General features: G+C 34.0%; 1 protein-coding gene across 1 annotated transcript in view; it reads left to right on the plus strand.

Moving 5' to 3' along the window:
• The first annotated feature begins 1,259 nt into the window (after positions 1-1,259).
• LOC111043655 (serine/threonine-protein phosphatase 1 regulatory subunit 10) overlaps positions 1,260-26,342 on the plus strand; it is a 67,629-nt gene continuing 42,546 nt past the window's right edge. The window contains exons 1-3 of the mRNA XM_022328696.2: positions 1,260-1,780; positions 5,582-5,679; positions 21,995-22,081. Of these exons, the coding sequence (XP_022184388.2) occupies positions 1,778-1,780; positions 5,582-5,679; positions 21,995-22,081 (188 nt within the window). The 5' untranslated portion in view covers positions 1,260-1,777. The remainder of the gene's footprint in view (positions 1,781-5,581; positions 5,680-21,994; positions 22,082-26,342) is intronic.

Raw genomic sequence — 26,342 nt, forward strand, 5'->3', positions numbered from 1 at the left:
AAAGCGAAAAACCAGATTCCGGTCATAAATAGGGCTTACATCGATTTACTCGAACATCGAAAAAACCAAATACAAAACAGCAGAGTGGATTTAATTGAATTAAACGATTTTAATATAAGTCAGTGCTATTAAGGCTATAATATAAAAGTAAGATATGAGATTGAATTAAGACAATATTTATATTGTCCATGTTGTTGCGTTTTCTAATGTAATGTAAAAATAGTCAATCAAATCTTTAATATTTTTCTCATCAAGAAAATATTTATTTCATTGGATAAATAAATTTTTATGACTAAGCTTTATATCCCGTCATATTTCCACACAAATTCATCACAATTTGAGCATTTAACATTGGCGCTGAGATGAATAGGGTGGGCCATAGGCCCGGTTGCACAACAGACAGCCGGTTAAATTTCAACCCTGATTAATTTCACGGGAACCAATCAGAAAAGGCATTTCTAAAAAGAATGCTTCTCTGATTGGTTCTTGTTGGAGTAATCATGATTAAAATTCAACCGGCTGTTGTACAACCGGCACTGTTAATAATAATCATTATAGTTATCTGTTTTATCTGATGACAGTCATGTCAAACAGCATAGACCATTGTTTTTTTTCTTTGGGCTACTTTTAATATGAATAAAAATTTCAGCTTCTTTTTAAATTATTTTATCACAACATGTTTTGAACATTAATGTAATTTACATTGGATAAAACAATTTAAAAGGGTTATTGGACTTCTATTTCTATTTAGTATAGTCTATCAATGTTCCATAATTAATAAAAATCATTATTTTCCTCAAGAATCAATAATAAATTTTCTTGATTTAGGTGGGTTATTCTGGTAGCTCATAATATTACTGAAGTATATTATCAAATAGTTCATAAACAGCTAATCTTTATTCGAGCAATTGAAACTTTTTAGGAATATTGCACGAAGGAAGTCTGTAGTCAATATGATCATATGAATATGTAGTAGTAATAATATACTATTTCTTCAATCATTCAGGATGAAATAAAAAATAAAAATCTATCAGAATGAATAAAATATCTTAGAATAAGATTATATTTGGATGTGATATTCAATAACACATTAGCTTTTTTGAGTAAAATCTAGTTTCTGGTCTGAATATAAATGAACAATTACAATTGGATGATAATTTACAATATAATCTGAAATCTCAATTTTCGACCAATAGGAAGGACTGTTACAACTCTGTCTCTTGCCGGAAGTAGTTTCTCTGGCCAAGCAACAATGACCTCCATTTCGTCACGTCGTCAGAGTCAGGTCAGAAATTGTCAGAGAAAGAACGCTCCAAAACCAGCAGAATCATTTTCGTTGAAATGCTGGATTTATATTTATTAATATTAGTAGAATATTATTATACGCATATTTTCGGGTCGCCTGAAAATTACGCATTTTAGTGTATATTCGGTATTAGTTTGTTTACAGCCACAGGCTTTTTTGAAGTTGATAGAATAGAATCTGTGAAGGCAAGCCCTTTCCGATATGGCGGACAAGCTTAATTATTTTGATGTGTCTCACTCGTTTCAATAATATTGAATATTTCTATTATTCAAATCATATTTTGTAGAATTGACTCCAAAATTTATTAGTTTATTAACGTATGTTTGATTGAATATTAGAATAATTATCCAATATTAAAAGCAATACCAATTGCTTTGTAAGCGAACATTCCCCGAATGACGTGTAGGCCTAAACAAGTGAACGTGTTTCACTAGTGTATAAGGAAATATTGGATGCTATTAGAATTTAGAAATGGTGAGTTTCTGTTAGTTTACGTTAATTAATTCCTATTTTAACTTAGATTTTAGATGCTCACATGAGCTGATTTGAAAGATGTTTGGGCTTGTCCATTCGACGCCATATTGAATTTTATTTCTGGCTCTAAAATCGTTGAAAGTGTAACAGCTAAAAATGAAGAAAAAACAATTTATCGTTACGCTTATTTAAAATAAGAATTATGTATATTCTGTGTTTTAATTGTTTGTAAGGGTTTTTTTTGTAAAGTTTATTGTTGATCATAGCTAGCCTATATATCCTATTAATAACTAATGAGTCATGTCACCATGTCTAATCTAGAAACATCAATATTACTAACTGGTAGCTGTAAACTATTCTTGTGTTTTCTTCAAATTAATGTGTACCTAACAACCTATTATTCTTTGAAAATTGTATTTTGACCTTAGTGCAGTAGCCTACACTTTATATTGGAATATAAGCTATTGCGTTGCCACTTCCACATATTGTCTATCAGTGACGGCGCTTTCATAAGGGTCAAGTGGGCCGGGCCCACCCAAATGAAACAGTAACGTAAATTTTAAAATGCTTTAGGTTATGTGGTTAATAGTTATTATTCATTAAAATAAAATGTAAATGGAGAAAACTCTCGTTGAAATATCATGCAAATCATCCGTGGCCATCATAGAATACATAAGAGTTTAAGGATGACCACGAATCATTACGTAGCACTTTGAAGGGCCTCAGAATTCAGGCCCTTCTATTTCTCATAAGAACGTATTGGCAAGGCAACGCAAGCCGGCGGCACTAGACTGACTGGGAGCAATGCATTGGTATAAGGAGCAAGTGGGCCCGTTTGAGCTGGCCCATTTACACTATTCTCGCTTGGACTCCTGAGCGCAATTTAATAATTAATTAGCAATAATCCAATTGTAGTGTCTACTTTGATAAGTCTTTTGTTGAGTCACATATTATGTTGTTTTAATTTAGTTTAGTATAGGATAATGACGTAGACTACCTTTGTAACAACTTGGTAAAGTTGAATATGCTCTATAAAGCACCCATATTTCCCAGCCCCATCATCAACAATTCCCACCACTGGCCCACCCAACTGTTCAGGTCAGGCGCCGCCACTGTTGTCTATTATTCGTCAAAGAAGAAATCCGCAACAAAGCCGGATTGATTTCATACAATGTGGACTTATTAACTAACCTATTAACAAAATTTTAAGTGTCGGTTGCACAGTAGCCGGTTTAATCGTGATCAACTTAACTCCATGATAACCAATCATGTGAATTTAATCACGGTTATAATTTAACCGGCTTTTGTGCTACCGGGCCTTAATCTCAGTTATGCAAATTTATTGTTCAATTGCTAAAAAATAAATTTCATCAACAAATAAAATATAGAACTTATTGATTATTTTAAATAAGAATGGACAGTTACCGTTATTAGCTATTTTCCATTAATCAGTGATAAGGCAGAGAATTGAAAACATAGTTTTCCATATTTTTTCATAGCCATTATAACGAGAGCTTTTCAAATGAGAGGACTTTGCAAATTTGAACTGTAACAATTTACCAGGCTTCGACTGTGGGGAAGGAATTTGTTACTGGAACTAGTTTCTGGTACAGAATCTGTCAAAATTGGGACGCGGAACTTTTTACCGTTAAAATTGTGAATAGGATAATTTACCACGTTTTATGTTCCCAAAACGGGCAAAATGTAAATTATACAAAAGCCAATATTGATCTTAGTATAGTGTTCTGTAACCTGGTTGCTCGAAAGTCAGTTAAATTTTTACCGTAATTAATTTCACGAGAACCTATCTTAGAAGGCCTTTTCGATAAAACTTGTAGAAATTCTATATAATAGACAAACGCAATATATTATATTACATTTTGTAGAGAGCTTAACAGATTTTATCTATTTCTCATGCGTTTTGTATATAATCAAGGATTATTTTTTTTTAGATGTTGCGTCTGTCCATTATAGACTCATTTTACTTCTTTCTCTTCGAAATTAAATAAAACTTTCTACAAGTAATTTGTAAGAAATTATTTTGTGTTTATTGTAAATTTTTAACATAGTACATCTGCTTCAAACCTTAAAGGAACTTGCTTTTCGGGATCAAGTTTTGTGTATTTCGTCACATATCTCAAAAACTACTGTAGGTAGAACGGTTTTCTTCAATTTTTCAGTTAATTTTACATAAAGTAAAATTGTTCATCTTAATTAACAGCCAACCAACAAATTTTAAATAGAAATTGAGAAATAGCAAAAAGAGCTTTTCTGTTAATAAATTAATAAAATTTTTTATAAAAAATAAGGATTAATAAAAGCAGGCCTATTACCAAGTAGTCCGGTTAATATAGACATGAATAAGGGTGTGTGTTAGCAATAATTTATCTTGTAGTTCTGATTATTTAGTAAATTGTTTGGATACAAAGAGAAGGTCCAGAACCAATCTTTCCAGCAAAATGTTCTTGTGCTAGATACAGAGAGACCCAAAAACCTCGTATTTTCGCTACATTTTTTAGTTTTCAGCTATTTTTGCCAAATCCAGTAATTGGACAGAAAATTTCACTCCAACCTTTTTTAGATTATGAAATTCCGAATGAAATGAGATCATTCGAAACACTATCTTCAATGAGTACTGAGTTATAATTTTTCAAAAATAAGGAAAATTTCAAGAAAAAATGAATTTTGATGAATTACAGTTTTTGATCAACAATATCTTCCGATTAAACCATTTAAATGTATAATTCATAATCCCTTTGGGCGAATTTTGTGCTATACATTATGAGCCCAGGTAGAGCGCTCTATCTCATAGATTTCTGGGTACACCTGACAACAATGCTCCTTTTATTTTTGAAAACACCTTATTTTCAGCTTCAACCATCATCATTTACTTCATTTTCCTCACATTGAGAATTCGCACAATGATATAAGTTCATAAGATCATGTTCTATGAGAATCACCTGTTAGAAGCACTCCATTTCAGTATTTCCTAGTCGAGATGCGCGTGAAGATAGAGAGTTGAGAATGATTTCATTTCATTTGAATTTTCATAATCTAAAAAAAGCGAGAGTGAAATTTTCTGTCCGATTACTGGATTTGGTGAAAATAGCTGAAAACTGGAAAACGTACCGAAAATCCAAGTTTTTTGTATGAACCTTTAGTATTTAGATTTGTATGGAACTTTTCTTTGTACCCAAACAATATACTAAAAAATCAGAACTACAAGATAAATTGCAAGCACACCCCCTTATTTATGTCTTTATTCATTTATATAATAAGTACATTATCAAAATGATAGGGAGAGGAAAAATAAGGTAACCTTGTGCTGTGTTCCTCTCCCAAATTTAGAATAAACCATAGGCCAAAATAGGTTAAGTCTTGTTGTTTTTCAATTCACAAAATTTTCAGTCCTAAAGTACCGGTAATGATTAAGTTATATTAAAGAAACGTTCAATTCAAGAACGAAGAGTAAGAAAGAGTAGATTTTTTAATTTTAGCGTTAGCAAACAGAAAAGCCATATCTGCTATTTCTCTTAGTTTCTATTTGTCTGTTAATTGCTATTTCTTTCAATACATAAGTAGCGCTGTGCCGAAATACGACACTGGATGTGAAGGTTTATCGGTTCGATCCAGCTGGAGTCAAATATGCCTTTTTTTATGTTTCCAATTAATTTGATTGAAATGTCTTCACTCTAAGAAATTTAATCAGTTGTCGGATCACTGAATATTTCAAACAATTGAATAATTATTATGAACTATGCTAATTTTCAAACTTAATCAAATGTTTTTATTTTTTTGCAGCCGCGAATCGATCCCTTTCAACTGCTCAAGATTTTGAGCGTGCTGCTCGCCCCCAACGGTGGCATCAAAAGTCGTGATGAAGTGCAGCGAATTGCAAGGTAGGCCTATGTTCTCTCTCATCTCTCCAAATGACCACACTCTCGATAATTTTGCTTTTAAATGGTTCAATCCTTCAACTTTAATTGTTATCATAGAAATATGAAATCACATTGATTGTGGAGCTATAAATATCGTGATTACCATTGTATTTGAAAAGCTATAATGTAACTAAGAATTATTCAATTTCTTAGCTGTCTTGTTTGCCATCATAGTTTTTTCCAACATGGAAGTCAAAACATTCTCATGAACAGGTCGAATTCTATTTTGAAATTTGTTTGACGCCTAATTCCATTCATTGACTTTCTAGATCTTCTCAAATTTCATAGATTAGGATATAATAAATTATATTATTAAAAAACTGCGCTCAAATTAAAAAATTGAGTTGCAGGGACTTTTCAAGGCATTTTCTTGTCATTAATTTTGTTCAAAATAGTAGAATTATGAGTGAATAGTATAGTGCGATTCCTTCCATTTAATCCTATTGAGGGCTGATCACGGTTCTCATTCTTATAAATTGGACTCGATAGGGATGACATTGGTGGCTATCATGGCTTTTGAAAATGATTTTTTAAAATAAATTAGGTACTTATTGTTATTCAAACGTCGTACTGCCATGAAAGTGGGGTATTTCTGATCGTGGCAAACTGAGATTGACAGTCAAATTATTCATTTAGTATGCCAGGCTTATTTATTCGTCCTAATTTTTAGTTTTTGGAAATGTATTGATAATTGACTTTGAATATTTACACAGATCCAGTTGTGATTAAGTAGATAATTCAAGAAATCTTATTAGTTTCCGAGAAAAGTCATATCTGTTCAAGAAGCTGAAAAAAGTAAAATAAAATCCATAACATGGTATCAATATCAAATAATTGTTCACATCAATAATTCATTATAAATAATAATAATCATTATTATAATGGGACTAATATTATAATGTGACTAATTTCTTATCGAAAGTTTTTAGTAAATAGAAGTTCAAATTATTCATTTAATTGTGAAAGTAGCAGACTTGGGCAGAAGTATGTTGTTCTTCTATTGGAGTGTCATTATACATAAATGAATGAAAAAAAAAACCAAACTGCAATGTTATTAAGATAACTTGGATTTGGCTTTAACCGAGCTGTGCTGAAGTCCGCTTTTTATTATATCAAGTGTCACTTTGATAATAGGTATGAGATGTCGATTTATTGCATATAACTATGTTTTGACTGGAATCAACCTGATTCAGGATTTCGGAGGCAAAACTGTACGTTGTATTGATTTATTGCCTGTTCCCTATTTCATCGAGGTATTTTACGTCTTGATTTCATGAAGATCTCTCTGATTCGGACTATCCCGCATGAAGTGACAAAAACCTTAAAAACAAGGTGGCCGCAAAAATTGTCAGGGTTTTGCTATATCGTTTGTATTTTGATACCTTTAAAGATATTCCACAGTTTTTTATACATAAGCATTTTGTAAACCTTCCTGTACAATTCTTGTTTTAGGAAGTTTTCCTAAGAATATTGTGGTTAAAATGCACCTTGGCTTTGATGAGCGTTGTTATTAAGCGTAGTGCGGCCCCCCCCCCACCTGTCAGCTGTCAATGCCATAATATACATGCATTGATTCACTGTCGTTCTACTGTGCATTATGAAGGGGGTTGGCATCACATGCTAGCCACAAATCCAATTGTAATGAACATTTTAGCGTCGCAGGATTTGTGAGGTGTGGACCGCAGCAAGTGGAATATGTTGAAATGTCCGACTCGGTTTTGCCTGATGGCGGGTATCAGACAAGTCCAATATTCTGTTACTCGTTACACAAATGTGGATGAATCTCATTGATGGCTAAGTAATGTTGACTATTAGGGCATCTGTGGTTTACGGCTTATTGACAGATGGTAGACCTATGATTTGGAATTAAATCAAAATAAAATGTTTGGCGTGGTCATCACAATCTTCACCAAGATCATCTTTGAGTGGAATAACTATCGTTCATGCAAAATGTCGATTGTTTAGTGTGCTGGTACACGTTGCACCGTGTTGTTGAAACTACATATCTTCCAGTGAAGACCTCAAGAAGTGGATGACCTTTGATGCAGAATTCTTCAAGTCTAAGTCAGAGAGGCATTGTGCGGCACATTCTCATGTATAGCGACGATATTCTTATCAGACCTTACGTTCCGTTGTCATTCGGGTGTCCGAACGTTCATCAAATCAGTATCATCGAATTCATTTACCTCATAGCGAATGGTCCTATCGTGATTTGTTAGGGCAGACTGAATAGATGACAACTAGCTTAAAATATTCAAGCATATGTCAAGAATATGTGCCTAATCAGTAGTGAATGTGAGGAAATCATTATTGAAAGACCCCTTAGTTGAGAGCTTGTGAAAGGTTCACACAAAGTTCCAGTTGAACGTTGTCTTTTTGTGAGACTATGGTTTTGTGTCTATTTGTAACGGTGACTTGATAAATTCTAGCCGTTTCGAGTTGATTTTATCAATAAACACGCTCTTATATTGGTAGCTGGCTATCAACATTGATTGGTTGGCTGAGATTATTGTGCTAAGTTATTTTAAAAGCGAAATTTAGTTGCAATGAAAATGTATAGTAAAAAAATGAATTAAAGATATCAGTTGCCAAGAATATGATCGAAATGTCCACCCATTGAGGCCTGCTCACGCTTCACCTGTTTTACCATGTTAGCAGAAACCTTTTCGATACATGGTAGAGGGATGAGGGTTGTTTTGAAAGTTGCGTTTTTTCATGTACTGCTTATCGACATGAATTACCACTCAAAATGAAGCTTTGATGAGTTTCCTACAAGTTTTGTTTGTGATACAGTATATTCAATCGTTTTCGCGATATATGCTCTTGAAACTGTGCAGTTTTTAAAAACAGGTTTTCGTCCAACTTTTTGCAGTTTCAGGGCTTAGAGCTCCATCAATGCATCGAAAAATAAATACCAATCGTAGGATTGAAGAGCATTAAATTCTCTTTAATTTGATGTATTGTTACACTATTTCATGCTTCTCTCCAATTGTTATAGCAGCTTCAGTGTCGGTTACGTCCGATGAGCGATTCCCAATGAGCGATTTTGGGGGTTAGCAGTCCACTGAGCGATTCATTGTTCAGAATAACAATAAGGATAGGCAGACGCTATGAATGGGAGAACTTGGGTGTCATTAATCATCATGGACAGTGACGGAGAAAGGCTACAAGCGATAAAGTATCTTACAAATATCAAGAAGATTTAAGACCAACTTCACAATGAAGCAATCTACAGCTAGGCCTGAGTTTTTTTCATTTCGATAAATATTACCCAAATCGAATTTTTTACAGTTTGTTAAAATATTGTTTATTGGATACAATTTATTGTTGTTCTTTAACAAATGATTCATTTTTATGGGAGGTGGTAGGTAGGCCTACTGATTCAATCATCATCAGAGTATACACATACGATTGTGGCCTTCCTCCGTCAATGTCCTTGATTCATAGCGTCTGTATTATGAACAATGGTTCGCTCAGTGGACTGCTAACCCCCAAAATCGCTCATTGGGAATCGCTCATCGGACGTAACCGACACAGAAGCTGCTATAACAATTGGAGAGAAGCATGAAATAGTGTAACAATACATCAAATTAAAGAGAATTTAATGCTTTTTCGCTCATCGGACGACACCTCAGTGTCGGGGGTGAAATCATCAATTAAGCCCCAATAGATCATTTGATAAAAAATTTTGAATGGAATATCTGGAACTAATTTTTGACTCTGCAGCTCTATTGGGAGGTAAACATACCAAAAGTACCCACCTCTGCTAACTGTGTAATTTCTTAGTTGACACTTGAGCTGCGATAACAATTGGAGGGAAGCATGAAATAGTAGAATAATACGATTAGTATTTATTTTTCGATAAGCCTAACTGCAAAAAGTTGGATGAAATCCTGTTTTGGAAAATTTTACACTTTCGAGAGCATAAACTATTGTATATATTACAAAACTCTCAAGATGAAACTTAGGAAAATAATAAAGTTTTATTTTTGAATGGTTGATCCTGTCGATCGAGCGTATTTTTCCCCAAGATATAAGCGTGTAAGCGACAATTGAAGAAATGCAACTTTTAAACAACCCCTATCCTTCTACCGCCATGGGTAGGGATGGGGTTTGATATATTCACCTTTTAACTAGTCCTAACAAAGCTGCAGTCAAAAATTAGGTTTTGAACATGCCCTCCAAATTCTTCAATTGATCTATTGTTGCAATAGTGAGGATATCACACTATAAAACTGCTGCAACGGTCGTGGGGAAATGCATTAAATAGAGAAATTACGCATCAAATTGAAGAGAATTCTATGTTCTATAAGCTCATAATCAGCATGAATTTTTACATTAATAATAAACAGGAATGAGGCCAAAAAGAGCAAGAAATTGAAGGCAAACATGTTTTGTTTTTTTTTTCAAAAATGTCACACCTTGAGTTTCGAATACATCTCAAAACTATGAGATATATGGAAAAAAGTTGTGAGATTTAATTGTAAGCTTTAATTTTGCACGAAATGTTCATGTCCATAAGACGCATGGATTTCGAGATTTATGCGAAAAACAAAACAAACAAACCCACCCGCTTAGCTCAGTGGGTAGTGGTGGGGACTCCTGATAATATCAGGACATAATTATGTCTATCTCTCCTTACTACCCTAAATAGAACTGTGGGGTAAAAATTGTCTTCTAAACTTTCCCCTCTAGAAGGGTGCGAGCACATACAGAATGGTATGTGCACCTTTTGGTGCACCTTTTCTTTGAGATATAGAACACAAGTGTTTCCTATCTAGCAAGAACACTGCAACTTGAGATTGTTATATTTTGCTGGGTGAGTGTAGTGAAGCATGAATGTTTTGACCATGTTTTTACCCCCTAGTAGACAACAACACATCTGAACAAAATTTGGGGCGTGGAACAATGATAGGGCAAATTTCCTCCAACTCAAATTTTTAGATCATGAATTTAAGATATTGAAATTTTATAAAATGCTATTCTGCTTGCCATACTGAATCTCAAGAAATTTTATTTTTCTCCCACAACAAAATTTAAGCTTCATATCGTATAGAATGTTAACATGCTATTCTGCTCTCAACTGCATCGGACAAAGAAGCTGTCTTTGTTTAAAATGAATGAATGCCTTTCTCACAGCTATTCTTTGTAAAATGCATTTGAACTAAGTTGCTCTGGTGAACCAGGGTGTCAGTTATTTGTAGATTTCCAACTGCTGTTCTCAACTTGGTTGCTGCATGTGCTCGCACCCTAACCCTTCATTCATTGACTGTTACGTTCATCAATATTGAGCTCATGTGGGCATCATCTGTAATATTAAAAAATATATATATTTATATATAGAGAGGATAATTACTAGTGACCCCCTGGGTTGGAAAACTCGCTCAAGAACTGTTGTATATTGTAATCTTAGAAACCTGCAACTTTTAATTATACAGTGTTCATGAAAATTATAATTTGACAATAGGCTTCATTGGGATCTTATTTGAAATGAAAAATTACTCTTCAAATGTTACTCTGTCGCTTCAACATCTTTGACCCTCATTTGAATCCAAATAAAATTAATTTTTGTTTAAATGAGAAGGTGGTCATAATTTATTATGATCATGATTTCGTTCGATACAGATTTCCAAGAGAAAATGAATACTCTTCAATGTTTCATTCCATTACGAACTGCTTGTTAATGATCACTTTAGAATACTTGAATTACGACGAAAATAAATTGCGAAAACCGCACATTGATGTATCAATCCGTATGTTTTTGTTGATGTAAAAGTTGTAAATTATGTTGTATATTATCCTGCTGAAATCATGACGTGTCAGCACGTGTCAAATAGCCTCATCTGATGTCATGTATAAATGAATGAAAAAACCAGCAATAGCATGAAATGAATTCTTCAGCTGACTAAATGATAAATCATAATATTTTTTCTCATGCACTTTCAATGTTATTATTTTTATATCCTGAAAAAGGACGAAGGAGTGAGTCAATTCTGTTGTCTAATCAAAATATTTGTCATAGAAACTGCTATCACAAGTAGTGATAGTATTATTTACGTGTATGTTACAGACAGGCAGACAGACGTTAACGGAAGCGAGTTAATATAGAACTTCTAAATTAATGTTGTGTATTATTCAACTGAAATCATGTGTCGGCGCATAAAGTCTGACAGTCTGTGTGATATCTCCCAAATAGCATCAGCTTTTCTAGATGAATGGAAAAATTAAAGAAATGGCATTCAATTAAATTACTAAATGGCTGTTTAAATTAGTAATAAAATCAAAACTATTTTTCTCCTAAATGCACTTTTAATGTTATTTTTATATCCTGAAAAAGGACGAAGGAGCAAGTCAATTTTGTTGTCCAACGAACTTGACCTGTAAAAAGGTTCGAAGAATTCGTGTTCAAGATTTAAAGCTGATTGATCAATTCTCTCTAAGGCTAGGCGCACACCAGTTAGTCAAGACAAGACAAGACACGATCAGACACGTTCAGTCACAATACTTCACATAGTTGATTATGAAGACATGTCTAATTGCATTTACTAATCAGTGTGAGTTGCGTCATGAGCAACAATGTGAAGTATTGTTACTAAACGTCACGATCATGGTCCTGTCTTGTCTTCACTAACTGGTGTGCGCCTAGCCTAAAGCTCTTGTCGAACATACAAACCGACAGAAAACGACGTTGGCCTTTAGTAAGTCAAAAGTGACAACTCGCTAAGCTCGTTCAACTAGCAGGTAACCCGTGCTCCGCAAGGGTCTAATTTCAAACTTGACAAACTGAAAACTTGACGCAGCAAAATCTTGAAGAATTGAAAATAGGCCTATAACTATCCTCGCTGAATCAAGAATTTGTATGCAAAATTTCAAGTTGATCAGTCCAGTAGTTCAGACGTGATAATGCATCATTCGTGAATTTCTTATCCCTTACGTGTATAAGCCAGTTCTTTCCTTTATTATAGTATGGATAACGAGACCTACTTACAGTAATAATAATAATAAAACGAATATATAGTACTTGAAACACCTTTCACTACATTTAAAAAACACAACAAATTCCTTTAAATTATTAAATCTATAAGCAATGATAATTTAAGTAGTAAAGGTTTAGGTTCATTTTAATTTCTAATAACTTTTAATTAGTAAATACTTATGTTTATTCAATTTCAAATGTGCACCAGTAGATGGGATAAGTCACCGAAATTTATAGTGCTTTCAATTAATTTTCCATTCGTTTTTATAATATGAAGACTAAAAAGTGACTCAATTGAAATATTGCAATTCTCTTTTTCTCCAAGAAAGATACAATACAATTATATTTGCATGTAAAAAATAAAAATACATTTGATTGGAGGCTCCTCTTATGGGCACATGCATGTGAGAGAGGAGCGAGTTGTCTAGTAGCAACAATATACATAATCTTAAATAAAACTATTCATAGTTATGAAAAATATGACTAAATACATTAAAAAAATTGTTAAAAGAGAATAGACTAGAGTAACAAATAAAACAAAACTTAATCTGGAGAGAGGTATCATAATTGAGCAAATAAAATAAACCAAATCAAGAAAGAAGTGGGAACCACAGTTGGCGGTAATTCATGTACAATAATTGTACATGAATTAGAATAATTAGAATTTGTAATTAGAATAAATTATTTATTCTGATTGCTAGCGAACAGTTGATAATACACTATAAATAGGTCTACGCTATTATATTCATATGAGCTTTAGGTTGGCCACTAACGGTTGAACTTGATACTTGACGATTCTTACTTGATACTTGATATTCTTCCACTGGTCGTCAGATTATTCATCTTATAGTAGAGCTCAATTTCCTTATTATGGTTCCTGGTGTCGGTGTGGTGAGATTCTTTCCTCAAAGTTCTCTTGTAAACTATAATATGGTCTTGTTGTGAGGATTTTTTTTAAGTTCATTTTTAAATTGATTAAAGTTTTCCAAGGTCTTCAATTCATTTGGCAAGCAGTTGTATATTCTTGAACATATGTATTTAGGTCTATATTGGGTCAGTCTGGATCGTACCAGTACCACTGACACATGAGTGTCTGGTGTTGAAGTGCTGATATTGCAGATTGCTAAAAAAAAATGTTTGGCTTCCTTCTAGTCATCAAACATGCCTCCAAAACAAACAGTGCAGGTAAGGTGAGAATGCCAGCCTCCACAAACAAGGGTCTGCAGTGGGTGATTGAATGTGCATTCACATACACTAAATCAGCGAGAGGCTTCTAGCATAAAATAAACAACCAATAACAATAAATAAACTACTGAAAAATTACAATTTATAATGATAGAAGAATAATTTAACCTCAAATAGAGCAGCGAAGAAAAAAATGAACAACAAAAATTGGAAATACAAAAACCTAACCTCAAAAAATTTTGCTCGAAGTTTTTCACTGTGATCACAGCTGTAATGACAAAACAATGTAAGTCGACTGCGTATGAGCATGCTCGTTCAACCGTTAGTGACCAGCCTTATGTATTGCGCTTATTCTCATCCCCAGTGACGAAATGTTTTTGAAAAATTTGATCATTTTCAGTAGAATTTGATGGCTTGTGCTTAGTTTGTGTCAGAAAAACATACTTATTTGAAAAACTGACAGGCGGTGGTCAGTTGTGCGGTTAGTGTGGCCTGAGTAGTTGCATCTCATTGTTCAGATCACTAAATTTTTCTCCTTTGTGTCACTTGCTATAATTCTCTGGTTTATAGAGCAGTGGAATTTTCCGAACATGAGAGCCTTAAGATCGCTCAGTTTGTGAGCAAAGTGAATTTCGCGCTCGCTTTGAAATTCCTCATCACAAGCTCGTTCAAGGCAATACTTGGACTATGTCATGAGCAGTCACTCTTTTCAGAACTATCACTCAACCCAGAGATTTGTATTATAGTCTGAATAAAATGTCTCAAATAAGTTGAGACTTGGCCCACCCTTGACTCCACATGAAATATAACAGTGTTGTCAAATTGTGTAAATTTCAACTAGGTTATTGTATTATATAATTCAACCACAGATTTGTATGTAGAATATCATCCACGATATTCCAGTAATAGTCCAGGCAATGAATGCTCAAAAGAGGGTATAGAAGGAAAACATTGGAAGACAATTTTTGTCCCCGCAGTTCTGTTTAGGGTAGTGAGGAAGTAAACATATCAAAAGTCCCCTTTGTCCTGTGCTAAGGGGGTGGGGCTGGTTCAAAGGTACCATGCTTTGGTTTATCGCATATAACTCGAAAACTATGCATCTTGCGGACATGACTATTCTATACGAAATTCAACCTTGCATAATTCCTCACAATATTCATCTCACAACTTTTCCTATACCTCCCATAATTTTCGAGACATCCGTTGAGTGTTAAATCTTCAGTTTTGCAACAATAGACCAATCGACAAAAGGATTTGAAGGGAGTTTTTTCATCACAGTTTTTTATTTTGCAGCTTTGTTGAGACTGGCTAGGAGGAGAACATATCAAAAGTCCCCATCCCTACCCCATGTCTTGAAGGGATGAGCATTTTGTTGCATTTTTTAGCTTTTTGCTTCCACACTCATATCTTGAGAACAATGCGTTTTACCAACATGACTAACATGAAGTTTGATACATTATCTACAATTTTTTTTAGTGGAATTTTGTGATATATCCAACAGTTCTCAAGATATCCGCTCATGAAAGTGTAGAATTGTCGAAATAACAAGCTCTTTCAAGAGCGGAGGTGGATAAGAACTTTCAAAGGGAACGCGCCAACTAAGCTCCCCGTCAGCTGAGCTCCTTTTAAAAACACTTTCGAGGGGATTGATTTGACGGTGTCAACTGAGCTCCTGAGAGAGGAGCTTAGCTGACGGGGAGCTTGGCTGTCGTGAGCGTGCGAGGAACTTGGTTGTCGTCTACGGTCCCGACAGCCAGTTCCCTCTTAGTCATCTTAACCAGTAGGGGAAACTAGTTGGCGCCAGCGTGCAAGGAGCTTGGTTGTCGTCACGGAACCTGACAACCAAGCTCCTCGCACGCTCTGAGTGCCAGAGTTTTCGCGGATTTCCTATGGATTTCCTCAAATCAAGCCTGGTTTCTCCAGTCATTCATTGCTGTTTGATGAGTTATATCACATTTTTCAAGAACCAATAGTTCAAACTTCATAAGGAGGTTCAGCTTAGGTATTGGTTTATATTTTTATGTTCTTATCCTAGAGTTACATTCCAAAACAACAAGCGACGGAAGCAAGTTCAAAATACCCTTTTGAATGATATGATGTACTAGAGAGTTCCGTTTTAAGGTCGCTTAAGAGATCCGATCTTAGGCCGCTCCTGTATGTACTTACATTTAATATATACATACATACAGGAATCACTTGCGAGACGTACTAACACTCATTCTGAAAATGCTTGCCAACTCAATAGGAAATATTTCCAAGTCAGATGGATTCTGAAAGAGAAATAGTTTATTTCATTTTATGTTTGCAGTGATAGAAGTGCAACATTAACAAGCTTTTCTTCTAATAATTGAATTCATAGAATGTATGAAACAGTGTCTGTGATTGTACTACTTCCCCGCCCGCTTCAAGCTAGTTTCAATCTTCAATAGGGGATCGGCTATCAGGGAGCTTGTTTGTGGTAAGCGTGCGAGGAGCTTAGTTGTCGGCTACGATCACGAAAACCAGACCCCTCATATCCAGCAGGGGATCAGCTGTCGAGGAGCTCGGTTGTCGTGAGCGTGTGAGGAGCTTCTTTGTCGCCGACAACAAGCTACTTCGTTCTAGTAGGGGATTAGATGTCGGGGAGACTAGTTGACGGTATATTTTGCCAGGGGATTTACTGACGCCTGTGATCGAAATTACGAGGAGCTTATTTGTGGCAAAATATACTATTACCGTCAACTGGTCTCCCCGACATCTAATCCCCTACTAGAACATAGGAGCTTGGTTAGTGTGGCCCGAGTAGTTTTCCCGAGGAAAAGTTTGGGAATCTGACCATTGTGATGCGACTGCTCGGGTCACACTTACCGCATTACTGACCGCCGTCTGTCAGTTTTTCAAATAAGTATGTTTTTTTCTGACACACACTAAGCACAAGCCATCAAATTCTACCGAAACTGGTCAGATTTTTAAAAATTATTTCATCACTGGGGATGAGCGCAATGCCTAAGGCTGTGTTCGTCAATGTGACATTTTGAGCAGAAAAACATTTTTTTCGGCATTCTAGATTTTTTTTCTTAAAAGATAAATGGGTTGAATGATATAAAAAATGGATATTCCCAAATCCATTGACGCCCTCTGATCACATTTCAGGTGATACTAATTTATCGTATCTTATACAAAATGGTTATTCAAATTCCTTATAGAATAGTATTCTTCCAAAATAACACATACCAAATTATTCCGCTGAATCTTTAGTAGCCTACTGTAAGTTGATAGTTTAGTTGGTCTCTGTAACATCTTGAAGTGGTACTGTTGAAATAAACGCGGTCGTCACTGATTTATTCCATCGTTATTTGCGCATCAGAAAGTTATTCATTAGTAATTATTTTCTGAGCTGGACTCAGAAAATCGATAACGTGCCAATCTAGGAAAGCAACGCTTGTTAAAAATTTATTGCAGAGCAACTGTCTGAATTGACAAAGTACAAAAAATTGTTCATAGCCTAAGGTCCGGTTTCCGAGCTTGGGATCTATAAGTTCTAGTCCAGGACCAAAATAAGCGCTCGAGTCTAAATCAACTTTCTGAGTCACGGGTTTATCGTCTAAACTTCAGGGTCTATTAAGTTATCTACTCATTTGTGTCAAGGACTTAAACGCAGTAAACATGAGGGAAATTCACAACATTATATTGTTGTTATTTTGGCAATGGGAGACAGCTGATTGAAGCGGGCTAATTCAAATGAGCATGATCTCCAAACTATTCTACTTTCCTTGTCCTATTACCATAGGTAAGGAAAGTATTGCTTTCCGAAAAAAATTAAGGTACCCCAATTTCCAAATTTCTATACGCTTCAAGGCCCCCTGAGTCCAAAAAAGTGGTTTTTGGGTATTGGTCTGTATGTGTGTGTGTGTGTGTGTGTGTGTGTGTGTGTGTGTGTATGAGTGTATGTGAGTCTGTGTACACTATATCTCATCTCCCAATTAACGGAATGACTTGAAATTTGGAACTTAAGGTCAAATTTCGATCAAATGCAATTCAAGATGGCGGCTAAAATGGCAAAAATGTTGTCAAAAACAGGGGTTTTCGCGATTTTCTCGAAAACGGCTCCAACGATTTTGGTCAAATTTATACCTAAAAAAGTCATTGATAAGCTCTATCAACTGCCACAAGTCCCATATCTGTAAAAATATGAAGAGCTCCGCCCCATCTATGCAAAGTTTGATTTTAGATTCCCAATTATCAGGCTTCAGATAAAATTGAAACAAAAAATTTCAAGTGGAAAGGATTGAGCATAACAATCTCTACAATTGATGTTCAGTAACATTTGAAAATGTTAGAAATTTAAAAATAAGCTCGAAGTTCGAGAAAATAAGATTATTCAATTTGCAAACTGTTGGCAAGTGTTGATTCTATTAAATCATTCACTATGAAGAGAAAGCAGACTTCATGTGTCTGCAGCGTTATTGTCCTGTCACCAGCTGGCTTAGATCTTTGAATAGTAGACTTGAGATGCGCGTTAACACTAGCGTCAGATTATCAATAGGAAAGTTGTGTGAGTGCGCCACATCAGATTTTTGTGAAAATACGTTTCGATTTCTCTGTAGGCCTATTCAAACTCAAAGTAAAACCTTTTTAAACCTGAATGAATATATTTCATTTTACGTTATGCAATAATAGCATATTTCTTTGATCTTTGCCATTGATTTTGGAATGAAAATGTTGCTAGTCTATTGAGTTGGATAACGTATTTGTTCTGAAAAAAAACTGGAATAATAATTGATTAGTGTTATATTATTATTATTATGTTGAATATGACATTGTTTAATAAAATTAAGATTGAAAGATAAAATTCCACGGCAATCCTTGTATTATTTTTCTTGAAAATTTTTAGGTTATGTTACAGTCGTAAAACAAGGTTAGCTTTTACGCATAATATTTTGATTGAACTTTATTCCCAAATAAACTTGCAAACTATAAACTATGAATTAAGATGAACTAATCCAAATAATTTTGGTATTCCATGACATCTATCTGGCTATTCTTTTCTTTCAAAACAATAATTGGATTGTGTTTGCACAGTTAAGTCTAGAACTTGAATTTAAACCCTACCCCAGTCGAGGGTTTAAAATCACGCTGTTTTAAGTTCTGGACTTGACAATTTTTGATGAACCATCGACTCGGAAAGAGGCGAGAATCTAATTCAAGTCCTGGACTTGAAAGTCCAGAGTGTAACGTGATCTATAAACTCCAGGGTCCTTTTAAGTCCTCGACTATGTTAACGATCTGACTCGGAAAGCCAATTTTCTGATTCCAGAGTTTAAAGCCACTTAAAGTCTAGAACTTAGCTAAATCCCGAGCTCGGAAACCGGCCCTAAATAATTCATCATCATTATTAAAACATTTATTATTTTTGTTTTGACTTTATATAATAATAAAATACCATTTTTATCTATTGTCAGTATAATGACTGAATGCTGAATTTACGATAATTTTGTCGTAAAATTGACTCTACGTTATAAGATAGATAGATTAAATATAGCATCCACTGCCCACCTAAACAGGGGATCAGGAACTTGTCAACAAAATCTAAATCGTCGAACAACAAAGACACATCCAGCAGTAACAAATTCAAGACACAGGAAAAGAAAGCATTTTACAGTTCATGTGGAGTAATGTTGAATGTACTCTTCCTGTGAGTAGAAAACACACTCATGGAGAAATCTATCTTTAATTGAGATCTAAAGTCGCGTTCATTCATATTCCTCATGAAATCAGGTAAAATATTACCTATATAATAGGATGCCAGAGCTTCTGACGCTTCTCTTAAAGAAAGTGGAGCGATGTATCTCAACAAGTGTTTATTCCTGGTATTATGAAAATGAATATCATCACGAGTAAAATAACATTGATTTCCCTTTAGAAAACAAAGGGCCTCCAGAATGTAGACACTAGGTAAAGGAAGAATTTTTAGACTTTTGAAATGGGTCTACAGCTATTCCTTCGTGACTGCCCAACCATTACCCTAATAGCCCATTTTTGAATCTTGAAAACCTCAACAGAGTCACATGAACTACCCCAGAAAAATATTCCATAAGACAGTAATGAGAGAAAAAGACCAAAATAGATCTCTCTGAGGGATTCCAAATTGAGAAATTGTTTTAATGACCTTAATGCAAAGATGACTGAACTCAACCTTTTTTCAAACGCTGAAGATGAGGCTTCCAGGAAAGTTTGTTGTCAATATTAATTATACCAAGAACTTTTATTTCACTTACATGTTCTATAGTGTGATCTTGCAATTCAACATTGAAGCTGTCTGTAGATCTGAAAGGGAGATTTTTTGTCTTATGTATATTAAGAATCAACATGTTTGCTGCAAGCCACTTTTCAAGTTTCTTCACTGATGCAATGCATTTCAGCTCTAGAGAAGATTGTGAATAGCTTTTCAATAGAAGACTCACATCATCTGCATACATAACACTATGAGTAGGATTCAGATAAGAAGGAAAGTCATTTATATATAAGAGAAATAAGATGGGTTCCAGGACAGAGCCCTGAGGAACATTAAACCTAACCTTCAACCATCCTGAGCTAAAAATGTGCTGTTCAGAGTTTTACATTCCGTGTTCTGATTTGAATGTTAATGTGAAGTTGAGCACATGCTTCCAGATAGTAAACGTGACTGGGTTGTACAAACTAAACAAAAATAAGCTCCGAATTTAAAACTTGATGAGGAACTCGAAGTACCATCAAATGTCCTCTGTAAAAAAAAATATGACCAAATTGTGTTCATTTCGGTTAAAATTTGCAATTTTTGTTTCTTCTGTGGATTTCACTTTTCCTTTAGAATAGTATTCTTTTTCTTCCAAGAACTATAAATATGGGTTGAAGTATTGTTGATCGAGCGATCGAATTTAACTAATCGTTCGATGTAGATAACTCTTGTTACTCCGTTTGGGGGATGCCTTATGCAGGTCCTCTCCATTAAGCACAAGCCGATAATAATTATTATCAATTATTGATAATAATTATATGCTTTGAAATACTTACCATAGGATAGGAACCCACCTGAAATTGTAAGTTCATTCAACTTTCACTAACATTCCCCCATTATTATCCACGCACATTCTAATAACATACCATTAATATTTCAGGGCGCATCTGGACATCATCTATAATGTCAGTTTGTCAACTGAATAAAAATAATATTACTACGTTGAACGTCGAAAGCATTTATTATTCATACGTTCATAGGGAAAAATACAATTCGGGTAGTAATCTCTCATTCGTCTAAAACTGATTCAAATTCTTCATTTTAAATATTAGTTGAGAGGTTATGTTGATTCGAGTTCAAATTTAAACAAGTATCTTGATAACAACAGTAGTTGCAAAGACCTGTGTCTTATCGGATTCATCAGCAAAGCTTCCATGAATTTTACTATTTTCTTACCCAAGAAAAAATTATGAAAAATTGATGCTGTGAACAAATGTGCTATATTTCACTTTTTATATAAAGTTTATACTTTTGCGCGTTTATCTGCGCGCCAATCCTCAAGTTACGAGCGAGAAAGTCATATTATTTATCAATATGTATATTTATTTTTCCATCAATTCGCCATCTTACATTGCTATTAGCATGAGATAATTGACGACTTATTACTCTACTCCAAAAATTCCAGGGCAGCCATTCTTATTGTAGCTGTGAAGCTAAATTGATTTATTTATTCACTAAATAAAATTGATTCATATTAGCACACGAGGAAGAGATCCCATAATGACCATCTTGAAGCCCAGGCCACAAAATAATTTATTTTCCATAATAATGAAATTAAGTATTGATAATTCCTTTATAATTATAATTTATAATAGTTATAATAATAATCATCATTAGTAAATAGTCCTTTTTAGGACAAATTCGCGCTTTATTTTATAGATAGCTTTTCCCGAAGACGTGACTGCTTGAGAAAGAAACCCTAAAAGAAGTGTGTAGATTCATATAATGATGAGGATTCTTACAGAGAAAAGTAAATTTTGTTCGTGATGTAGTCTCGTGTGTCAAAAACTCATATTGTTTTTAAATTTCTTCCATGGTGTCTCTCTCTTTGCTAACTGTGTATTTTTCTTCTTTTTCAGCTTGATGTTCAAGTTTTCAAAAAAGCTTGTCAGCAAGTGCATCTACGTGTCGATACTCAAGGCATCAGAACCTGATCTCTTGATCATGTAAGTAATTTCATTTATATTTATTTAATCCATAGGATAGCTAATCTTAACATCTTACATTTACGCTACAGAAATGCTCTCACGTAATTCTCTCGTACAGAGGAAACTGTAATGCAAATGATTTCTCGCCTTTCCATCTACGCCTACAAATATTTCAGGAATTTTACTTCCGGTTTGCTTTTCCTGGGTGATAATCTGTAATATGAACGTATATTTAAAACTTCATTTTTTAACAATTTCCAACTAAACTCTGTAATTGAAACATTTTTTCGTTATTCTTTCCTTGACCAAAACCATACAATGATTACTGTAGTATTCGCCAATTAATAGTCTTAACAATATAGTATTATAGTCTTAATATAGTCTTGATGATAATTGACTCCTGGAAGAGACACCCGAAACGCCGACCCCACCTGAGTGAAAAGGTTGAGGAGAAGAAGAAGAAGAAGAAGAAGAAGAAGAGTTGATGATGATTATAATGAAAATATTCTTAATAATAATGATATTTCTTTGATTGATGTAATCACATTGATATGTCATAATTTTCTATAAAACATAGTTTGAAATCATATATTTGAATAACCATAATAGTTTTTAATCTTGTTTGTCTCTCCCCACTATGCTTTTACAGCGTTGGGGTAGCCTCGACCCAGTTCTCCCATTACCCGTCTGTCCATCGCCATCCGGAACAGTCTTCCCTCTTCTCCTTCCCTGCACTCTCACGCTTTTCTACTCTCATCCATCCGCTGTACATAGCCTACATACCATTTAAGCTGCCTAATTTCAATCCTCTCATGCCAACTTCTTTTCTTATTCTGGTGATTCGGATTCTATCCCTTCTTGTCTTCTCCAATGCTTTTCTATGACATTTCATTTCCACCATTCTTATTTTATTCTCATGGCATGATCTCATGGGCCAGCTTTCACTCCCGTACAGTAAGATTGGTTCAATCATTGATCTGTATACCTGGTTATTTATCCTTTTACTGATCTCTTTTTTACCAATTTTTTTGCCAGTAAACCTTTCCTTACCCCCTGTTCAGCACCTCAACATCTATTTTTCCATCCTCAGAGAACCATGAACCCAAATACTCATATTTCGACACCTGGTCGTCAAGCACCTCTCCGTCAACCCTAACTTCCACAATAATTGATATAATTTTTACTCAAAATATTGTATTACATCTACCGATAAGTCTTGATGAAACTGGCATTTTTCAACTATAACTACAGTGGAGAACATTCTAAATTGAAAATGTCTAGTTGGAAGATAATTAACTTGATTATTTAATCAATTATTAGTTATCCTTACCATTAGATATTATAGCTATTTCAATTATTGTTCAGTCAGTTAATTGATAATAATGATAATCGTGTAAATAATCTCAATTAAAAATGAAATGATAATCATACCTAGTGAATGATTTGTGTAATCCAAATTAAATCTGGTTTCTAAGTGTAATAAAAAATTGATTGTCAAATATTTATCCCAACTTCGAAAATTTCGTTCATGATGGATTGACATACACATCGGTTTCAGGAAATGCTACTGTATTTGAGTATGATTTGATTACTGGCAATCCCGATTTCTGGATTATATGAGCATCTTCGACTATTCAAACTTGATTTTTTTTAGAATTTCACTCTTTCCAATTTGTTTCTTACTATTATTTTAATTTCAATCTAGCACCAATTTAGCTAATTAGCAATATATTTTCAACATTAACTAGGCTATTGGAGTGCAGTCTTCGTTATTTTATAAACTGATTTACATAATTAAAGTTTTTGTCACTCCCAGAACGAAATCAGCTCGACAGGTATTCTGTTTTGAGACTTTTGATGAATTTTACATCAGCTGGATCTCCTCTTCAATCTATGGTGCTTGAGAGATTGATATTGATAGTTCATAACAATTGTTCTTTGAAATGGCCTATCGTCTCCAAATAGCTTGAAGCATATCCGATTCGCTTCTACACCTTTTCCAATTTTATTTGAGAAAGTATGAATTTTATTTGAGAATAGTCACTCGTAATTGAGAGAATGTCAGATGTAGATGAGAAAAGTCAATTGTATTTGGGAAATAACAAAAATTGAGAATAGTAATTGAGAATAGTGAATTGTATTTGAGAAATCGTCAAATGTAAATGAGAATATATCAATTGAAAATGAGAAAATTTTCCAATTGACATGTCGTGACTCTTCTGTAGCCTCTACAGTACAGGTTTGATTTGAGCAGGAAAGGATACTGTACTACGTACACAGTATTCCAATTGCTATCATAGGCTTTGCATGGGGGAAAATTAATATTTTCATGGTGAAAGTATTTCCCCTGTACTGTTTACGAATGATTGATGAGAATTATTTCTATGTATGCATTGGCAACGCGACTTTTGTCTCCAAACATTTTCTGAAACATTGCACTTGATGAAGATCAATTCTCTATGTTTATGGCGTAATTGAATCTCTTGATTAATCAATTCGGCAATTCTTCAATGGATTTTGGGGCTTGAAAATAATGTTTTATTCAAAAACTAAACGTTTTATTGTAATATTAAATATATTATCATATTATTTTATACCAGTACAGTTATGAAAAATATAATTACTGGAAGTACTGGTTTTTTAAAATAATTTCCCAATTACAACTGACAATTTCTCAATTTCAAATTGTATGTTCTCAAATTGAAATGATACTTTCTCAATAAACATCCACTATTCTCAATTACAAGTGATGACTTCTCAAAATACAATTGACTATTCTCATTTACATCTGATATTTTCTCAAATGCAAATGACTATTCTCAATTACAATTTATACTTTCTCAAATACAGTTGGAAAAGGTGTAGAAAGAAATGCGCCATATTTTCGCAATTTTCCTTGAATTTCATCTATATGTTCAAAGAGCATTAACACTCTTCTGTAATCAAGTTCAATTTCTTCTGTAAAACATTCAACCGGTTATAATTGAAGTAAATGAAACTTTATAGTTAATGACGTTTTTTCCTCGAGTTTACCAAGTTTTTTGAAAAATTCAATCTTTGGAATATTTTTGGGGTCCGGCTCCAATTGATTCGTATAATATTGGAGTTCTACTGTAGGCACTTCTTAATGACCAATTGACCTCCCAAACTTAATAGTGAGGAACAGCAATTGTTAACATTGTAAATTTGATCGGTTCCACATTATTCATATTCCATTTAACACATTACATTATTGGAAAGAAAATACAGGCGCAAAACCTCTTCTCGTACTAGATTTATTCAATTGAAATTGGCCGAAGTAGGGTAATCTTCTTTACATTAACAAGCTTAACTTTCCACAAGACTAAATTAATTTTTATAGGTCTGAATTTCATTTTAAATGTGCGATTCAAGTCAACTTACGATGACTCAAGACTGACATGATCAAGATGAGTCACACCAAGGAAAATATTGTTATTTCTATTGATTGCGCGATATTGATGTCCACGTTATAACGGGGCAGTATTTTATTAGCATTGGTGTTACTTCCCTTGTCTATCAATCGACAAAGCAGATAGCGATATTCATTTCTAGCTTGCAACGTTGCCAGATTGTTTTTAACAATTTAAAAATATGATTAACAATATACTGTAATTAATCTCAATATTATGAAAATTACTATTTAATCATTGAAAAATGTATTTTCTTGACAAATTAAATAGAATATAATTGATTATTTCAAACAAGAATAAAAATTAATATTACATCAGATGTACTGATATCAGCTATACTAGTAGTTCTGTGAACAGTAGACCTCGCGCAGTTATAAACCGCAGCCTCCTCTTATACTGTCCATTAGAGTAAATCCTGTCTGTATGTCGTGTCGGCTAGATATCGGTGTGAAAACGGCTAATGGCTGTTGGGGTTGGTGTGTCAAAAATGCTAACATCAAAAGCTAATCTTCTTCAAGACATACTGGCAACAGGACAGCCCAAGTTCAAAGCAGAGAAAGCTCGAGAGACAATACTATGTTATTTTAGTTATTAATTGCATGCGTTATTGCACGCAATCAATAGTTCATTCATTTATTTATTCACAATGGAGACAACGGGTTTCCCCAAATATCTCTTATCAAATATCTCCTTAACAATAAACATTGTACAGATACAAGTGTAAAAAGGAAAATAATGATAAAAATAATACGAACTTATGCTGCAATAATAAATAATACAAACAACAAAAATACCACCTAATTCAAAAATGAAAAGTACAAAGATATCAAATACTTATGAAAAAAGTA

The sequence above is a fragment of the Nilaparvata lugens genome, chromosome 3 (genome assembly GCF_014356525.2).
Source record: "Nilaparvata lugens isolate BPH chromosome 3, ASM1435652v1, whole genome shotgun sequence".
Classification (NCBI taxonomy): domain Eukaryota; kingdom Metazoa; phylum Arthropoda; class Insecta; order Hemiptera; family Delphacidae; genus Nilaparvata; species Nilaparvata lugens.